The 20,447-nt window shown below is 44.2% G+C and overlaps 2 protein-coding genes across 4 annotated transcripts in view; one reads left to right on the top strand and one right to left on the bottom strand.

Moving 5' to 3' along the window:
• The first annotated feature begins 247 nt into the window (after positions 1 to 247).
• On the top strand, positions 248 to 6,598 carry LOC125740135 (chondroitin sulfate glucuronyltransferase-like). The gene is made up of 4 exons (XM_049010961.1): positions 248 to 1,611; positions 2,922 to 3,486; positions 4,698 to 4,880; positions 5,113 to 6,598. The coding sequence occupies exons 1-4, from the start codon at positions 1,178 to 1,180 to the stop codon at positions 6,385 to 6,387; spliced, it is 2,457 nt and encodes an 818-aa protein (XP_048866918.1). The 5' UTR covers positions 248 to 1,177; the 3' UTR covers positions 6,388 to 6,598.
• Positions 6,599 to 9,187: 2,589 nt separating this feature from the next.
• The window catches only part of LOC125740141 (SWI/SNF-related matrix-associated actin-dependent regulator of chromatin subfamily D member 3-like), a 30,021-nt gene continuing 18,761 nt past the window's right edge, over positions 9,188 to 20,447 (bottom strand). For all 3 annotated transcript variants that reach the window (XM_049010976.1, XM_049010977.1, XM_049010975.1), the window contains 10 exons: positions 20,013 to 20,135; positions 19,505 to 19,627; positions 17,947 to 18,042; positions 15,466 to 15,567; positions 13,228 to 13,389; positions 12,995 to 13,092; positions 12,382 to 12,517; positions 12,018 to 12,140; positions 11,752 to 11,853; positions 9,188 to 11,630 (listed from right to left, as the gene is read on the bottom strand). In XM_049010976.1, the coding sequence (XP_048866933.1) occupies positions 11,577 to 11,630; positions 11,752 to 11,853; positions 12,018 to 12,140; positions 12,382 to 12,517; positions 12,995 to 13,092; positions 13,228 to 13,389; positions 15,466 to 15,567; positions 17,947 to 18,042; positions 19,505 to 19,627; positions 20,013 to 20,135 (1,119 nt within the window). In that variant the 3' untranslated portion in view covers positions 9,188 to 11,576. The remainder of the gene's footprint in view (positions 11,631 to 11,751; positions 11,854 to 12,017; positions 12,141 to 12,381; positions 12,518 to 12,994; positions 13,093 to 13,227; positions 13,390 to 15,465; positions 15,568 to 17,946; positions 18,043 to 19,504; positions 19,628 to 20,012; positions 20,136 to 20,447) is intronic.

The raw sequence follows: 20,447 nt of genomic DNA, 5'->3' as shown, positions 1-20,447 counted from the left end.
AAGAGCAAATGAAACCAGAGCTTTCATAGGAAAAGCACGCAGCATCGCACCAAAGAAAAAGCACAGAAATACAAGGCGGATGTCGAGCCAATGAAAAGCGGGCTTGCTTGACCTGACTTCACTCCGCAGGACAGGCTTTGCGTAAATTGCGTAGCGCCCGCTTTTTTTCCGAAGCGGTACAGTCCGGATACAATGGCGCTTGTCTCGATTGGCCCGCCTTCTCTTCCCGTAAATTGCGCAGCTCCCTGCTAGTCCACAAGAGCTGTAGTCCGGATACAGTGCGACCGCTCAGCTCGTCTCGTATCGCGTCGAGACTCCGGGCTTGACTTCGGATCGCCAGAAAGCGGTCTGGACGGGAGGCCATGGTTTTCCGGGCAGCGTCAAATAGGTGGTCTTTTTGATGTCTTGAAAATGGTCAGACGTCGCAGGCGATAAAAATGACAACATAAATTGTAGCAAAGTACGTTTTTATTTTTAAATGCTGTAGCTGTGTGTGTATGAGAAGGATTCAGTTCCAGATAAAATTACGATAAGGGATTGTTTACAGATTGCTGCTAATGAATTTATTCGTGATCGCTAAAAGTGATACGTCTGCTTGCTGGCGAGGAACAAACCCCAGATGATCGCCGTCTATGCGATTTAACCTAAAATCGTTTAAAATGAAGAGAGTCTGTTTTACATAAACTGGCAATTTGTCTTAAATATACGTGGGCTTAATTGTTTTCTACCCGCTTTTCGTATTGCTGTTAGACAAAGTAAAAAAATAAATAAAATGCAGTTTACAATATCCGCTGTTAGAATAAATTAACATAGCTGTTTGTGTCGGAACATTTCCACGAGCGCAATATTTAAGAAATGTGTGACCGGTTCTGGGTAATATTAAATCCCTTTTGGACACCAGATCAGTCTGACTGTCCCATGAACTTTTTGCTGTAGATGACACATATGTGTGTGTAAACATAACGTGTAGATCACGATATGCTGTAAGAAGCGTCGGTTTTCTGCAGGCTGTCACACCCGTAAAACATCTGTATGCATGAGACGTATGCACATTTTAAACTGGTAAAGAACGAGACTTGAGTGATTCCCAGCGCACGATGTCAGCTGAGAATTCTTTGCGGCGTTTCATATCCGATACCTGCACAGGAGGCACTGCACCGATAGACGCCAGGTATCCATGTCCCTGTTTATACAATGGACAGAGATTTGGAAGCTATTAAAACGACGCATTTTGCCCCGCATTGTTGTGGGTGAATTGCTTTCGATTGCGCGGTCAGCCGTCCGCCGTGAAAGGACCCGAAACCGTTTCCTGTACGTGGATAGGGTTTGCGCCATGCGGGTGTCCTCCTTCCTCGCAGCCTTCCGACCGGCGCTGCCCCTCATCCTGGGGCTTTCCCTCGGCTGCAGCCTCAGCCTGCTCATGGTTTCCTGGACCCAGGGGGATGCGGGCGATTCATGCGGGGATGAGCTGGGGAACCGTGTGCTGTTCCCAGGAGACCACAGGAGAGACACCGAGGGGGGTCTGGATGGGGATGCCGCAAACGAAGATTTCCAACCGCGGATTGTGCCCTATCACAAGGACCCAAACAAGCCACACAAGAAAGTCCTCAGGCAAGTTCATGGGAGCCAGTGTGTTGTGGTGGTTTATTTTTATTTCTTTATTTTTTTAAGTGCTTTTATTGGGTTGTTGCGGATATCAGAGAGAAAATAATACGCCCCTTCGCTAAAAGGCCTTCTTGTCCATCTGTGGATAGCGTACTGCTAATAATGTAATGTGCTGGGACTTGTGGTGTCCTACTGTAATCATGTACAGTAATGCGACATTGCCCTGTCATTTGCAGCACAATATATTAGGGCTCTGTGGTTCAGGAATTCTCTGAGGTTCGATCAAGCGGTGCTTTACGTTACAGTTTGATGCACATACTGCACCGCGTCTCCTCGGAGACCATGAGTACTGATTGTTCCACAGTACAGAACACAGGACTGTACAATCAAATAAACCCTTGAATAGGAGATGAGGATTTTCGATCTTTGAAGTTTCCAGTTTCCCCTGCGCTCTCTGTCTCTGACCTTCACATGTTTTTGCGATCCTCCTTCTCTCATCTTCTGTGCTTTGGGCTTCACTTGTCTGCTTGGCCACACTGAATCATCGCTCTCTTAATTTCGTTTGGCTTGAAGGTATCCGTGTCTTGCATCCTGCTAAATGACGTTGAGCTCGCAGAAATCCACGCCCCTCTATCCTTTCGGGCCAAGGGTAGCCTGCAGCTTTCTGCACTCTGTGACTTTCAGGGGCAGTTGCAGTGACTGCTCTGCTTACTTTTAATAAACACTGGAAACTGTTTACGGCCTACTGCGACTTCTTTTATTTACCCCTTGCCTTACGTAAGGGACCCTGGAAAGTTCTGGGCTTTCGGCACTGTGTGATGTAACTGAGCCTATTTATAGAACCATTTATCACTGGGTTTTTCATGCTACATGCCACGTAAACTGTCCGAGGGTTCATCTCCAGCCCCTTGTCTATCAGAGAGGCCCTGATGGAAATACGTGGACCACTGCGAGGATAACTCTATGATCTTAAAAACCACAGTATATCAGAACACAGCTTCGCTCATGAACAATAAGGCATTTGGGGGCGGCACAGAAATCATCTAACAATCAGCGAAAACAGCTCCATTCACCATGCAAGCGAACCATCAACATCTTTCACTGGAGATTTATATCAGGCAATTCGCATGGTGACCAGCATGTTGTTGAATGGCACTTTAGGGTTGCTGATGGTGATTTATGCACCAGTTCACTCACACATGCCTCACGTGCACTATTTGGTTCCAGGTCACTTCCGTAGAGGTTACCATTATTTTCCCATCGTTCTTTACAGTGGATTCGTTTCTCCAGTCGTAATAGCAGCGTCTTCTTTGCAGGACACGGTACATCCATACGGAGCTGGGTATCCGAGAGCGCCTCCTTGTGGGCGTTTTGACCTCCCGTTCCACCCTCAACACGCTGGCGGTGGCCGTGAACCGCACCGTGGCGCATCACTTCCGTCGCATCTTCTTCTTCACCGGCTTGCGCAGCGCCAAACTGCCGCACGGCATGGCAGTGGTCGCCCACGGCGACGACCGGCCTGTCTGGCTCATGTATGAGACGGTACAACACCTGCACCAGCACTATGGCGCCGACTACGACTGGTTTTACCTGGCGCAGGATGACACGTACACGCACGCTGAGCGGCTGGCGGAACTGGCGGGCCACCTGAGTGCCGGGCAGGACCTCTACATGGGCCGGCCCGAGGAGTTTATCGGCGGCGAGGAGCGTGCCCGTTACTGCCACGGTGGATACGGCTACCTGCTGTCCCGCAGCCTGTTGGCACGCCTGCAGCCCCACCTGGACACCTGCCGCAATGACATCCTGAGCGTCAGGCCCGACGAGTGGCTCGGCCGCTGCATCATCGACTACCTGGGTCTGAGCTGCAAAGAGACCCACCAGGTAACCAATGTTACTTTTGAAGGTTAAGATCAGATTCACGGCCTGCTCTTAAAATGTTTTTGAATCGTTCTGATCCTCTCCTGACCTTACAACCACCATCTGTTTTATTGGTTATGCCATGAGAATATCTCAGGAGGGTTTTGAGTTCTTGGACATTTCTGTGCTTTTTTTTCTGTCTACTAGCCCCTACTTATTCATTGTCTTACATTTGTACTTTTTAAATAAGTAGAGGAATAAAACCAGCCCATTGTTAATTATGATCTCACTCTTTGGACAGTTTGGGTCAATCTATGGATTAGAAGGATAACAATGTATCAGTGTGTTTTTTGAGTTGTGAGGACCTCAGAAGTGTAAAGACGCATCTTTACAGCAGTTAAACAGACCTCTATACTATACTATACTATACTATACTATACTAAATATCAGGACTGGGGGACCTGTTCCATAGATGGCCTTTATGGGTGCAGGTTTGTGGGATAACCTCTCAATTGGCCAATAATAAAACAATAGTTCTCACCTCCAGTCCTGTGGACCCACTGTATTGGCTGATTGAGAAGCCATCCCAAAAACCTGGCTCTCCATGGAACAGCTTCCCCATCCCTGCTAAATATTATACCATACCATGCTATATACTGTATAGTATATATTATATATTATGCTATGTTTGTGCTATGCTATACTATGCTTACTGTATATAACTTACTACTGGATATTTGTAAAATCTGTATTGCATAATTTGTATTGTATAATTTTGGGTTATATTTGGGTGAGAGTTTTTTCCCCCTGGAATGTTTTGATAGCTACAGGCTGAGAAGGAATGCGATGACTGCACATCCAAACTGTGTGAAGTTAGTTCAGGTCACGTACGTGTGGTAAACACACTTGCCATTGGCTGTGGTTCAATCATTTTATGCGTTCCAGATGTCTGGCCAAATGCTGTGAGCTCCAGCTTTTAAATCCTATGACTGGCGTACTTGTGAACAATTCCACATGCATATCGCACCATCATGTCCCTGCTGTTGTTTAGTGGATGTGATTTTTAATAACACTGTGTCCTAGTAGAAAGTTTCCTTAGAATAAAATGAATATCAGAAGCAGACCTGGGAACTTTAGTCCTGATACATTTTGTTGTCCCTAATGTGTGACCTCTAAAGTGTCTGCACATAAATGTAATATTACAAGTGTTAAGTTCCCTCATATTGTTATCACAGGAAATGAAGTATCACTATTTTGAGCTGGGTAAGAACGCAGACCCAGAACGTGAGGACAGCCCGCATTTCAAGAACGCCTTCACAGTTCACCCTGTGTCAGAACCGGACCTCATGTATCGCCTACACAAACGCTTCAGCCAGATAGAGCTGGACCGGACCTACCTGCAGATCCAGCAGTTGCAGGTTAGTGCATCGTCTCTTGGCCATGCAGCTTGTATCGCCAGAGCAGCGACAATAACTCAACAGATCTCAGGTCTCAGGACCTCCATGCATTATCGATTTAAAGAAAGATTCTATGATGTGGCTGAGAAGTTCTCCACATTGTAATCCATAGTCAATCCATTGCTTGGAGCTTGATCACTGTGGAAAGTCAGTACGTTGCTTTGGTAACCATGATTCTGCACCTTCTGGGTAGGTTCAGATCAACAATCTGAGTGAGCTGACCCCAGAGGGCAGGGCAGGAGCCACCTGGCCTGTTGGTATCAACCCCCCATTCAAGCCCAGGACACGTTTTGAGGTCATCAACTGGGAATACTTTACCGAGGAACACATCTACTCATGTTTTGACGGCGCTCCCAAATGCGAGCTACGCGGGGTGGACAAGGCGGACGTGATTGCTGTGCTCGAGACGGCGGTGGAGCACCTGAATGAACGCTACCAACCACAGCTCCGCTTTCGCAAGCGCCGGCTCCTCAATGGTTACCGCCGCTTCGACCCCACACGCGGCATGGAGTACACCCTGGATCTGGCTCTGGAGGCGCTCACCCAGAAGGGCCACAGCCAGGTCATTGCTAAGCGTGTGGGGCTCCTCCGTCCCCTCAGTGCTGTCGAGATCATCCCCATGCCCTATGTGACCGAGGCCACACGCGTGCAGGTCATCCTGCCCGTGACGGCTCGTGTACAGGAGCACGTTGGAAACTTCTTGGACATGTATGCGATGAACACTCTGGACACCCATGACAACGTGCTGCTCACGTTTCTCTTCGTCTACGACCATTTTGACGCCCAACGAGTTAGCCAAACCGACGTATTTGCCGGGGTCAAGTCCTTGATTGGCGAGGTAGAGAAGCGCTACGGCGATGTGAAGATCCCATGGATCAGTGTGAAGACTGAGGTACCCTCGGAGGTCAAGCTCATGGACATCATCTCTAAGAAGCATCCAGTGGACACTCTCTTCTTTCTCGCCAGTGTGTGGACGGAGGTTAACGGTGACTTCCTCAACCGGTGCCGCATGAACGCCATCAGCAGCTGGCAGGTCTTCTTCCCCATCCACTTCCAGGAGTACAGTCCAGCCATCATATACCGCGACCAGCAGCCATCGGCAGCTGCCTCGTCCTTCGCCTCCGAGGGCCTTCGGGATGGTCACTTCGACCGGCATGTCTTCGAGGAAGCCTGCTTCTATAACGCAGACTACATGGCCGCCCGCTCCAAGATGGCGGCAGACATCTTGGATAATGACGAACTGCTGGAGAACATGGACGTCTACGAGGTCTTTGTACGCTACTCTGGACTCCATGTATTTCGGGCCGTGGAGCCGGCGCTGGTGCAGAAGTACGTGAGGCGGGCCTGTAACCCACGCCTCAGTGAGGACATCTACCACCGCTGTGTCCTCAGCAATCTGGAGGGGCTGGCTTCCCGATCCCACCTGGCTATGAGTCTCTTCGAACAGGAACAGGCAAACAGCACTTAGAAAAGACTCTGCCAAGTAGAGAAGAGAGCCGAGCAACATGAAGCTTATCACACACAGCGTTAAACGTTAAAAATTTCATGGACCGCCAATGTATGAAAAGTGCCAAACACAGCAAAGCTTTCATTCTCATTACCGTCATTAATGTTACCTGACTTGGGCTATCTTTGAGGAATCTATAAAGCAAGTTCAGGAAATATTACCACATCAATAACTTGTTTTATGTTTTTATTTTCACAAAATGTTTTGCATATTTTATGCATCCTGCTATGTGTGTGTGTGTGTGTGTGTGTGTGTGTATATATATGTATGTGTATATATATGTATGTATAACACATGGAGATGAGCTATTTTGTTACAGTAATGGAAGTGAGGTCATACAAGGCACAAGTTACACATTATTAGTATTCGACTATATAGAGGACCAGCCTGTTTTCTGTGTGTTTACACATTATTTTAGGGTTATCAGGAATACCACAGGGGAGGTGCCTTAATGAACCAGAAATTCATCTAAAAGGGCTATCAATTTGGCCTGTAGGAGACCCCCTGTACCTACTTACATTTAAACATTTTACATTCTTTAGCCCAAAAAAAAGCAGAATTGTACATCTTTTAAAAAAAACATACATTTCTTTATTTCAAATACATTACTCACCTCACACTTAAAAGAATCTCTGAGCCCAAGGATATGATGCAGTACATTGTGGTTCTGATCCGTGAACCTGGCCCAAAGCCATTCTCTTCCAGTTTCAGTAGATCAGACATGTGGACAGCAGCTACATTTGCCTGCAGGAGACGGGTGACCGCGACTGCTGTATAAGACAGATGTGTGTGTTGTGCCGAGGTCTCCCATGATTTTCTGAAAGTCCATGCGCATGTGAATAGCTACTAATTTATTTCGGGTCTTTTGTTTATATAGTCGATGCATCTCAAATGGAAGAGTAAAGACCCACGGAAGCACAGAGGAGCAGTGTCCTCCTGGTACGTCTTCCCTGTCCGATCGGGGTCACTGTGACCCAGAGTTAGAACTTCTCTCGCTGAGCTCAGGGCAAACGGTGGGCAGGCCGCCAGTTCCAAAGGCAGCTCAGTCACAGCTCCTCCTGTCCCATGTGCCTGGGCTGTGGGCTGTGGGATGAAACCTACAGTAGCTTGGCGGAGGATGTAAGGTCCCAGCATCAGCCACCGTGGCGTCCCTAGAACTTAAACCCCTCAAGGGGGCCTCAATCCGATCTCCTCACACACCCCTTCTGCTGGAAGAAACCGGCCATGTGTGTGTGTGTGTGTTTACGCATTTCACATATTTGTTTAAAGGAGATTTAATTCACAGCACAGAACGGAACATCAGGCTCAAGAACAACAGCACAAACATGGAGGAAACGTTGCATATGTCCAGTTTGCCACAAATAGGACGAATGGTTCTTGGGCAGTGGTGGTCAGGCATCTGGGTCCAGGATACAGATGGATACTCTCCCCATTTTGTTACACTCCCCCAAGTCCCCTGGATTGTGACGGATGACTCCTCACAAAAAAAAAAAACAAGTATCCCACTGTGTATTTGCAGTTGGCCGCACAAACCTGCTAGACCTAGTTAAGCCAAATGAATTTTATGTAGTTCAAGGACTTGTGCTCTATGTCCTAATGCAGCTGGTGACAACACATGGGAGTCTCATCGTTACCATATTTCTCGGGCGTCCTTCAAACAGGGACCACAGTGGACACGGGGGATTGGCAACATCAGGCAAACATCAGGTCAGCATGTCACAAACAAGGCCAGTGTGTTTTTTTTTTTTGGTTGTATGTTAGGCTCTATCTTAAAGGAGCTAAGCTAGTTTAGCCTGTGAGGCAACCAAATGGCTGGTTTTGCTGGCTTCTACCATTTCTGTAACATTTCTGATTGAGCTTGAACCTGCTACCTTTGGCAAACAGCTGCCTCAAAATGTCCCGGCTTTATTACTGAAGACCTTTCAGACGCAGTGTCTTTCTAAGCTGTGGAGACATGAATATCATACATGCTTTTAGCTGAACACTACAAGAAACCTGCAAGAAGAGAAGTACATTTCTGTACTGTGCAACTCAAGCTTCAGTAGGACACAGTTACCTGGCCTTCAGACCACAAGTGGTATAATCAACCTTGAGTGGTAAGCCTGATACAGAACAGTTAAATCTATGGTCTAGTCTCAGGAGATGTTAAGATCCTCCAGACATCTTCAACATGCAAGAGTCACTGAGTCACCGATGATATGAAAGGCTTCATCATCTGGGAAGGAACACGTTCTTCTTAGCCAGGTGTAGAGGTCTGCTGGTCCTTAAAAAGACAACTGGATTCCAAGCTGGAAATCCACAGCTGCCATGTGTCTCAGACTTAGTCAGGCTTGCTGATCTTCACATCTCATAGTCATGCTACAAATGTTCTTGCCCTTTTAAAAATATAAAATGGCATCCATGCAACATGCACAGATTCTTGTAAAAACAAACATTATTAAAGGTGGTGTTTTTTTCCATTTCTGAAGACTAACCCCCCCCCCCCAATATACAACATGTAAACAATACATTTCTACAAGGTTATGATTGACAGCAACATCAGATCACACACTGGCTACAGTGAAGGCACCATCCATTAGTTCACTAAATTAAAGTAAAATGGGCTTAAGTTCCAGCAGCTCACCAAAAGCCACTGGGAGAAACTTCTTTTTTTCCTTCATCCTATTTACATACTTTCTCCTTTTTGGAACAAACCTGAGTAATTTGAATGAAACTGTGATAATCTGTTCATCCCTGCGAGTGAGGCTCAGAGCCACACAGATGAACTGGAATGTTTTAATATTCATGTGACACCACACGCAGACTGCACAAGGATAGCTGAATGTTACAGTCAGGATCAGACAGGTCTACAAAAGTGATGTGCCCCATCTCAAGATGGATCACAAGCGATGAACTGGCTACAGTGCATGAGGAACATCTACTTGAAGATCTGTATTCAGATTGACAAAAACCCTTTTTGGGCATCCAACAACTTCACACCTTACTCAGATCTATAACCCATCCATCCATCCGTCCGTTCATCCGACAGAAGGTTGCAGAGAGATCCATTGGTTATACGTTTATAAAGCACTGGAAAAAACAATGATATTAAAAAATTGCTGAATGCAGGACCCTGGTAATGGAGCACTAACTTGCAGATGCACTTTCCAATCTTTCTTGCTGGGTCTGCATTTTTACAGTCTGGTATTCTCTCTGACTGATACTAGTACAGCCATGCTCAACACAAAGCCTAATTTGTCCAAGGATCTGCCAGACATTTTGGACCAGAGGGAATAAACTTTAGATGGCATGTTGAACTGCAATGCTGGCAGAAAGTCAATCAATATCATGACATATTTGGACTGCAAAGTCTAGTGCCGAACCAGAACCTCATGCAAACACATGTAGCAACTCCCTGTTTCACAAAAGTAGCCATGGAAATACTTCAAATATCTGTGGTTAGACCACATTCGCTGGTGAGTCTTATTTAGCTGGTGTTTGCTCTCAACCCTACTTGTAGGGTAAAACAAAAAGGTTGCAGTTTGCATTACCAACTCATCCAACCAATTAGCAGACTGGATGGACCACTCAGTACAGAATCGCAGGTTCATATGCAAAACATATTATTTGCTACCCTTCTAGGTGTTTGAATAACACATTACGTCATACATTCATATGTAATAAACATACTAGCGACGGTAATAAAAAAAAATAACAATATGACAACTGAGTGGTAAAAAACATTTTGAACATTTTTTCATCCTTTTGTAGAACAGGTGATATAAACAACAATAGTCTGTTAAATAGTTTAGAAATACATAAATACACAAATAAATGTCACACACACAGTGTCCATATCTACTTTGGGTACCTAGATGTCATCTTCTCTGACAGTAATGAAATAAATTACCATACAAATACACAATGACACCAAACAAATGTCTAAACAAACACTAAACAAATGACCTACCAGACATAAATGACACACTAAAGGAATGACCAAAAAAACATAAAATGACAAATGACTGGGCATCTAACAATTCAATCAGACTAATAACCTGATGAACATACATGTAATCAAACTATCAACAAACAATCATGAACACGTGGTGCAACCAAATCGATGAGCTGCCGAAATGTCTTTGGCAAAACGTAGCTTGAAACAGGATCATTTCCGGGTCGTGAGCCATTTCCAGGGTTTCATCTGCTAAGAAATGGAGGCAAGCTGCATAAGGAGCTGAGTGTGTCTGCAGGCGGTTGTGTGGAAACTTTCTTCAATAAAATGGCAGTTCTTCACTGAAGAAGCACCTACTCTTAAAAGAGCTCACAGTCTCACAGTCAACACTGAAGGTGATGAATGAAGTACATACAGCTAGCAAAAAGCTCGACAAAACCTTCTTGACATCCTGCATGTGATTGTATACGATATTTAATGCTGTTCCTGGGGAAGAGGTCTTCTCATCATCCTGAATTTGAGCCCTGGACAGACAGCATGGTGGCTCCACTGAGCACCAGCTTTCTATAGCTATTACAAGATTGTCAATAAATACAGTTCAGTGAGTGGTGTTTTATTTTTGGATGATGGCTAAAACAATAATTGCATTGAGAGTCCAGGTTCGATTGGCTCAGTACTGACAGTGTGGCAAAATACTGAGAAGGTGGCAGCCCTCTGGCTGGAGGTCACTAAAGTCACTCGCCTCCACAATCCAAGCTAGGAACCACGTAGCATTCATTGGGGGGTGGGGGGGGGTGCATGAATCTCAGCACTCTCAAATGGATCAGATCCAGAGAGAGTTTATGTCCAGGCTGTAGAGACAGCTGGTGGTTATTAAAAAAAAGACATCAGATGTGCATTAGCCGGACATCAAGAGATTGTAAAAAAGGTTACAAAATGCTGGCTAGATGTGTAGAAGGAGGAAGAGGATGGTGCTGGCCTGTGGTGGGGATCTGGTGTATAAGAAAAACAGCAGGAATATCTAACAACGGTTATGTCATCTTCTGACTTCATCTAGGACAAAAAAAGGGCCAAAACAGGCCAAACGTGCGGCTGTATTGTGCCTAGCAGGGGTCAAGGCAAAGGAAGAAAATGGAGACCATGAGATGAACAGAGGTGGAGGCTGCACTGGTGTCTAGCGGAAACAGTGTGTGGGACGGGGACATGAGTAACAGGTTTAGGTGTTGCGGCCAGCCAAGGTCTGCTCCAGCTCCTGCCTTCGCTGTTGGATCTGTGGAGGGAAGTGAGAGAACACTGAACATTCAGGATGAACCCTGATGACCAACTGTACTGCATACTGGGCAGCTAATCTCATCTCACTGACTGATAATTAGGTTCCGTGTGATTCTTACCTTGCAGTAGAAGTAACGGCTAACGGCCTCTTGTGACCAGGGCTGGTAGTAGAATTCAGCTCTCCTCTCTTCCTCTGGGCTCCCCATTATGTCAGTCATTGCCTACAGCCAATCATAAGTAGAGCCAGTAAAGAACTGTCCTGAACATGTGACAGCACATCTGCAATGATTCCTGAATCACTGTACAGAAGAACCAACGTAGCAACAAAGTATCTGGTTGGAAACTATGGCCCTGTGGTTCACATATGGTCAAACACTGAACACACCTTCAAGTCCCGGCTCTGGGATTTCAGCCAGTCTTGAATATAACTTCTTGGGTCCTTAGAGAAGCTAAGCATGAAGTCCCTCTGGATCTTCAGCTGGTTTATGGATTCAATAGTATCATGGATCTAGGCAAAGAGGAATACAGAGCCAGGTAAACAGACAAGGCAGATCATGTTCTAAGATGTCTACTGAACTGTCTATAAACATCACCAAGATTAAGATCACAATACATTAAACAAAGCCATTTATGGACTAGTCGAAGCAGGCTGGATCAGCCCGACTTCACTGATGCATTACCCTGGTCCGTTTGAGGTCAAGGACAAACCAGACGCATTCTAAAGACATGGAGGAAAAAATCTGTATAACCTTGTTGTCCAAGGACGCAATCTCCTGCTGGTTGGCCGTAGAGAGCAGGAAACTGCTCATCTGGCTCTTCAAGGGATCTTCCACCTCAACATCAATGTCATAGCAGGCAGTCTTCTTTTGGTCATTGGGGTCCGCACTGTCAGATACAGGGTAAGAACTCTGTGTGCCACCTTAACATAACACTACAACACCGATATATGTCCAGCCTTAAAGGCAATGACTCTTGGTGTGGTTTATTCCGACTATGATGTCATTCATGCATAAAAGTCTATTATACCAAGGTTACCCAAACTCTCTGGAACAAAGGCTCCTGCCTCTCTTCCTCAGGGGAGACTCCATTGCTTTCAAATTGCATAGTGCTAAATACATAAAGCATTTGCCCCTCAATCCATGATTAAACAATAGTAATTAAGAGTTTTTCTTTTTTTCCTAAAATTGCTGGGTAATTAGGCCATGCTAATGAAGAGCATTACAGCAGTGCCAACTGGGACATGATCATCGCTCACTTCAGAAAAAGTTGAATTGTCTGCTCCGACATACAATCCAGTCAGGTAAGTGTGCTCTGCATGCCATATTCAGCTGTGTACCTCAGTCACATGCAGGACCTGCTTACCTGATGACGTGGTTTATGACAATGGGGTCAGGGGGCAGAAGCAGGTTTGTAAGACGTTGGGGTATCTCCGAGAACTTGAGACGCAGGCAGTCGAAGATCTGCAGCAGGTGTCATGGTGAATTGGGGTAACTGAATCAAACTGAAACTGAACTGATAATGTGACGGCCCACCGCCTATAGCTCTTGTGGTGTTGTATCCACTTTGATGGTGAGAGTGATGAAGAAGTACCCTACCTGCTGGAAGTATTTGTCACAGTTGATGTACTCCTTGTCGTGCATGTCCTGGAGCCTGTTGGTCTTGACATACTGCCAGAGGGCCTGGATGATAACTGAGCGGGTTTGGGTGTGGATTCCCAGCAGGCGAGCCAGACGCGGGTCCAGCTTGAACTGCGGGGGCTGAGAGGGACACAGCAAAGTTTAGGGCTTCCGTGATACTCGTACCCTCTACTAGCAATATCTAAATTAAATACCACCAAACAAATCATGAAAAGTCCTAAATAAAATTAAACCAACTGGGGATAGATTGTGTGTTAGTGAAGGAGGGGAATGACTAGTCAGATTAGCCAAATAAATCTCCAGCATGATTGGTAGCCCATAAGGGTAATGCCACAGACATTGATCCTATAAGGTAACTGGCCCGACCCCAAGACCATCTATCAATCTGTCTGTCTTCTAACCTTTTATTGAGTACAAAGTTCTTCAGGAGCCTTCAATGGCCACTGACTGAAATCACAATCTCATAGTCAAGTTTATTTATATAGCACATTTAAAAATAACAATTGTTAATCAAAAGTGTTGTACAAAAAAAGAGAGAATTAAAACTAATAGACATACTGAGCCATAAAATTAACTGCTATTTAACAAAATAAAAATTTTAGGGCATGATTTAAAAGTAATAATGCATAACGGCTAATTTTAATTTAATGAAAAATTTAGATAGTAATGAAGACAGATTAACAATGATAGAAGTGAAAACTACTAACACTATTAAAACATTGACAACTAAAACGTCAAACAGACCCAAATGCTAAGGAGCAAAAGGAGTTTTAAGCCGTAACTTTTAAGTGGTAATGCAGGGAGGCTGGCAAAACTGGAGTGGCAAGCTATTCCACAATTTTGGGCTGGCAACAAAAAAACCACATGATCAAATTTGCATTTTAGATTGATCCTTAGGATTGACAAAGGCATTTGGTTAAAGGATCTAAGCAACTGAGGAGTGCAATGAAAATGAATGAGATTAGAAAAGAATGAATGTGCCAGACCATGTAGGGCTTTGAAAACAATAAGCTTGCAGCATATTGCACAAGCTGGAGGCGGGACAGGGAAGACTGAGAAATGCCTATATAGAGAGAATTGAAATAGTCCAAGTGTGAGGAAACTTAGACATGACTGACTCTCCCCAAATCCTCCAATGAAAGAAGAGGCTTGAGTTTAGCAATAGTTCCGAGCTGAAAACACTAATTTGCTTGTCACATTTAAGGGAAGAATCAAAAATAACCTTCACATCAGGTTGTATACGAGAGGAGAGGGGGCCTAACTGTTCAGCGATAACATCACCAGCAGCGGAGGGGTGAAAAACAGCTATTTTCATTTTGTCATCATTTAACATCCTCATACACTTTTTGACATCCTCAAGGCAATTAAATAGAGCCATGAAGGAGGGGCAATTGTCAAATGTCAGTGGGAGGTAAATTTGCATATCATCTACGCAGAAGTGATATGAATTAGTATGTTTTTGAAAGACAGAGCCTAAGGGGAGCATATACAAAGACAGGAGAGGGCCAAGAATAGATCCTTGAGGAACACCACAGTTAACTGGTGCTAGCAAAGAAGACATATTGCCAATCTTAACTGTAAATTTCCAATTTTTAAGACGGGAAGTGAGCTAGCCTAGGGCAGTTGGTCTAGGAGAATATCATGGTCGACTATGTCAAAAGCCAAAGGTACGATAAAATCAATAAAATCAAGACAGCAGAGAAACCAGAGGCAACAGACAGTAAGAGGTCATTTGATACTTTAAATAGTACAGACTACTGAAATTAGTAAATTAGTTGCTACGGTGTGTGAAGGCCTAAACCCTGACTGCTACCTCTCCATGATGCTATGCTGGCTGAGACAGGAAGACAACTGGAAAAACACAACCTTTTCCATAATTTTGGATAGGAATGACAGCTTGGAGATGGGTTGTGTTGTAGGGTCCAGGTTATGTTTTTTAGTAATGGGTAAACCACTGTATGTTTGAAATAAGTAGGAACCATGTGCAAGGCAGCAACTAATTATGGCCAAGATCACGTGGCAAACGATGGGTAAGGCCTCTTTGTTTTGGTTTGTATATAAACTGCGTGGTGTTATGCAGATATCCAAGGCTGCAGGACATTCTCCGGTGAGAATAAGTGAAGGTGACCCCTTTTACCTGTACTGAAAGTCATTAAAATTAAAAATGGAAATCCCAAGGCCCTCTTGCGCCCTCACCTGGTAGTCAAGCATCAACAGCAGAGTACAACGCACGCTCACATCGCCTGGCCGTTTGACTTGGAAGCCGTCCGTCTCCTGTGTGGTTGGGGTGCGGTGCCACTGCGTAAATAGGACATACCGCAGACCTACACGTCAGGATCCGAATCACTGGTCACAACACCAGAGGGCTGTTTCGGATCTCAAGGGAGCAAGCTCAAATCAACGATGAAAAAGGCGTTTTTAGCGTTAAGCCTTCGCGTCGGTAGCATTAAAGGAGTAAATCTGTCACAGCAGCTATTCATCTCCTGTACCAAGGGAGAAGGTTAAAAGCTTCATTAGGGAGGATCACTTGCAAAGACACTGGACACCAGCAGTTCCTTTAACAGCACTTGCTATGGTTACTGCAAAAACTTCTCCTCTTGGCAACCTGCTCAGTTTAATCGGACGCACAGACATCAAAAGATGGTGATAAACTTTGCACTTTCCTTTATTTATGCCTAATGTCCCAAAGTCCCCTATTATCGGGTCATTGTGACATCACCCTGGCAGCTGATAGGTGGAAATGCGAGTAACGGAGAGTGATCAAATGCGGTGGTGAACAGATGAGGGGGAACTCATGACTGCACCCATGAGGACCTGGCACAGTGTCTAGGACCTAAACCAGCTTGTGTCTGCATCCTTTTAACAAGGTGGCAAAGCGGTCAGATCACCTGCTGTCAGAGCATCTGACAGCACACAGTCAGAGCGCCTGAGGTAAAACTGAGGCTGCATTGGATTAACGACGACTGGAACAAACCAAGGATCACACCGGCACAGCTCCTTAGTAGCAGCGGAAGAAGAATTACACCTTTGAATTGCAAGAATTGCAAGTATGGAAGAACAACATAATGGCCTACAAATAAAGTACCAAAGAAAGTACCAAAGAAAGTACCAAATAAAAGTACCAAAGAAAGTACCAAAGAAAGTGTATAATCTGTCTCACAAGTTCTCTTCAGATTACAACTAAGATTACACTAAAGATCATTCCAGATAGACTGCATTAAGTCCTATTTAAAAAATGACTGCTAGATGTCCTAAAAAATGAAAATGCTAGTCCTCACCCCCTAATTTTGTTATCTTATATAAGCAAACATTTCAGGAATATTTTGACGATTTTTCAGGCATATTTAGAGGTTGCTGAAGCATCTCGAATAGCTAAAGCCTAGTTTAGTCACCCAACATCAGTAAAACTTGTTAATCTCTCATGTCATTCGTTTGATTGTTATTTTTCCGTGGTCATTTTATTTTCTCTTCTGCTATAACTGTATTTCTTAACGTCTGGTTTATTTAAATTAAAAACAGGCCGTAAAAAAAAAACATTATAAAAAAAAATTCAGGTAGAAATCATGCAGTAAATAATGACTTTTGTTGTTTTTTGTCACAAATTTAAGTTCAGTATATTTTCAGATTTTTACATGATATTTCATTTGATCAAATTTCACAATTCTTGATTTTTTTTGGTTAAATTGACCAGATGTTAAGAAATATGATAGAGAGCATGCTTGATGCCAAACGACAAGAAAAATATGAATTTCTTGTGAAAATATGAATATGAATATGAGCCTTAACCAGCCTGACTATTTGTAGTGTCAATTTATTGATGGCTGCTTACGAATAACACAAATAAATATTCTTTGTTGCTGTAGCCATTTTATTTTCAGGAAAGTCTGCCTGAAATGCAGTATATTTTGATAATTTACAGGTACAGACTTTGATCTTGGTGAGCAGCCTCTAAACATCAATAAAACTATGAAAAGGTTAGCCAGGAACACATTCTTACAATGCAATGCATGGCAAGGGTGAGTGCATGAAAAACTGCCAATTTAAAATTTGACTCATAGCTAAGGACCACCCTAATGTGCACCGAGGAACAAGAGACGTCACTGACGGACACTGGATTATAAAATAAAACACGGAAATAAGTCAATGCTGATGACAACACAGCCTTTGGCAACCAAGACGACCCTGTCATACTACGGAATTTCCTCAGGAAAACAAGTTTGCCAGAGCATGTCACTGACCTTATGAAGCGTCTCTAAAGCTTGCAAATATTGAGTAACTGACCGGTTCCACAATTCTAAAGCAGTTAGACAAGACTGCATAGTATTATCATTGCATTGCCATAGTACTACCACAACTATTGAACTTGCATACACAGCATATAATAAGAAAAGCTAAGCTGGAAGATGACTGTGGACTCAAGTTTGGTGGAAGAAATATCAACAACATTCTGATGACATCATGCTTACAGTAGAAAATGAAGATCTAAGAACACACAGAAGAAAGGACTGAACAATGGTTGTGGCTTCAGGAATGGCAGCTAATTAACTGAGGAAGATGAAGCTGGATTCATCTCTGGACATACCTCTAAGAACTAAGATCGGGCTTGTTCAGAATATGCTTCGAAGGCAATAGCGGTTATGAAGATCCCTTTTTAGACAAATGTGACCAAGTACTCACCTCCACCAGGTGGTTGTCAGGACCATAAAGGTCTTTGTCAAGTTCAATTACCAGGCTTTTGAAGAAGGAGGAGAACTTCCGCTTCTGCTTGGTGGGCTGATAGAGAGAACAGAGGTTCGGCACAAATGGCAGAACACACAGCATCACAGTCATCCTTATGGGCAGTGCTGTCTTAATGGTTAGGGATGTGCACTTGTAGTTGACCAGTAAGGCACCACTGAGATATCCTGAGCAAGGTACCGCCCCCAAGCACTGCTCCCCGAGGTGCTGAATTAGCTACTGAATTGTCACATATGGATTAAATGCCAAGAACACATTTCGTTGTTTCACACTCTGTGCTGTGGTGTGTCAAGAATAACCACTGATCACCAAATTCTAATTAATTCTTATTCTGGTGTAAACAATCAATTCGAATGAATCTCTTTGACTGTAGACCTGAGCTGTACCCATGAAGACCCTAAGGGTCATGCAGAACTGCTTAAGGTGGTTGCTGCTCCTTACCAATGAAGGTCTTTGTCTCAGACCTGTTTCACATGTGGTCCTATATGAAAGCATGAATTACCCTCTGGGGTTGAGTGCGTCGTCGGCAATGCAGTGTACTTTTCACGTCTATTTCAGTTTATATCTCGCTGAAATCGTAATGTAGAATCATGAAAAAACGGGGACTAAATCCGTAATCTGTCTTCTTTTCAAAACGCCCATTGTCGGAAGTATCAAAGTTTTTAAAATTAGGTCAAATCAGCAAAAAACGAAATCATGGCACCTTTCTTTGTTTTACCTGCATCGGGGGCGTGTAGTGCGGGCCTCACCTGAAGATCGCTATCTGCATTCTAAATCTAATTACCGCGTATTCAAACCGCATTCACATGGTAATTTGTTGAACAATGCAGCAGTGAAACGCGATCCAGATACATCCCTATCAGCACCATAAAAGGGGGGGCGGGGGGTGTGGCCAGGTGTGAATGGCTCATGCATACACATAAGAGCTTGAGTATAGCTTTTTCTTATTTATTTATCCAACTAAATGTTGCAACTACACCATTTAGTGATCTTTATGTACCCAAGACTTTGGTGATCAGATATATGGGATCAAAACAAACTGCCACCATTGTTTACTATGTACTTTTATAATGTTTCTGCAAGTGTTCCAAACTGCATTTTGCAATGTCTATACTTTGATGTCAAATTACAAAGTTAACAAAAATCTGACATACTTACAATATACATTAAAATAAAGATGAGTATAATGGCTAAACAAATATATAAGAAATAATTTTCTTGCCATGAATTAAGTTTATGATATTGAATGAAATGTGTGACCATGCCCCAGTCAGTGAAAGTGTGTTCCCTACCCCTAGACCCCAGAGGGTTGAAAAGACTGGGACTCCTAATGTGGGGGTTAGGATTAGGTGTTAGGCTTATGGAAAGACCGACTGCATTTGAAACACAGCTATTGTCATGGATGTCTAAATGCCTGGATGAGTCAGTGTTCCCTTGCTTGCGAATCCCAGTGTATATTCATTTCACCGGCCTGATTAATGGGACGCAGTGGACTCACATCATCCAGAAGTTTGCCCTCGACCCGCAGCTCCCACGAGGCAATGCCACCATCCGAGTCCTCGGCATCCGGCTTGGCCGGGTTGTAGGTGTTGGAGATGTACAGCCTCAGCTTGCGCTTTTGCTGTGAAAGCAAGGCTAGCATCATCATGAGCCTGTGAAGGCCCGGTACTGTACTGTGAAGGCCCTGTACTGTACTGTGAAGGTCCTGTACTGTACTGTGAAGGTCCTGTACTGTACTGTGAAGGTCCTGTACTGTACTGTGAAGGTCATGTACTGTACTGTGAAGGCCCTGTACTGTACTGTGAAGGTCCTGTATTGCTGGGTCAGATCATCACGATCAGGCCCTTGTCTGTGACCCAGTGTGTGGGACGCATATATTCACTCATGTCACGCAGAAAATAAACTGTGATGTCAGCACAGCCCTGTAGAATGGACGCTAACTTGATGGTTTATCAAAGCTAGGTATGACACCAGAGGTTACCATGACCGACCACGGTCAGCGTTACCTTCATCGGTCTCTTTAAAGCTTCCTGAATGTCCACTCGCTTTCTCATAATGGTTTGGTCCAATTTGCGTTCAAAAGCCAGAAGATCCATGTAGGCCTGGGATTCTGGGACCAGCTCACGAATCTGAAGGTCAAGAAATAAAGTAGTGAAGAAGTAGATAATACATACCACTCTTCAGAAAATCACTGTCTTCTCTACCTGAAATTTTGTCTGAGCAACTCACCTAAAAGCAAAAGGAGATCAATCTGAGAGAACGTGGGATTCAGACACTGGATGATAACATCCAGCCGGAGATTTCACATATTATGGTAATCCTACAGTTACCAGGAAGTTTCCAGCATTCCAAAAATCCCTCTATCTCGTGAGAATGGAATTTCAGCACATTACATCACCCTGAATCATAGCACTGTGGGGCTCAATGCAACAACAAGGTCT

Source organism: Brienomyrus brachyistius, chromosome 4 (genome assembly GCF_023856365.1).
Source record: "Brienomyrus brachyistius isolate T26 chromosome 4, BBRACH_0.4, whole genome shotgun sequence".
Classification (NCBI taxonomy): Eukaryota; Metazoa; Chordata; class Actinopteri; order Osteoglossiformes; family Mormyridae; genus Brienomyrus; species Brienomyrus brachyistius.
Note: the sequence above shows the minus strand (reverse complement) of the source record. Positions and strands in the feature narration are given on the sequence as shown.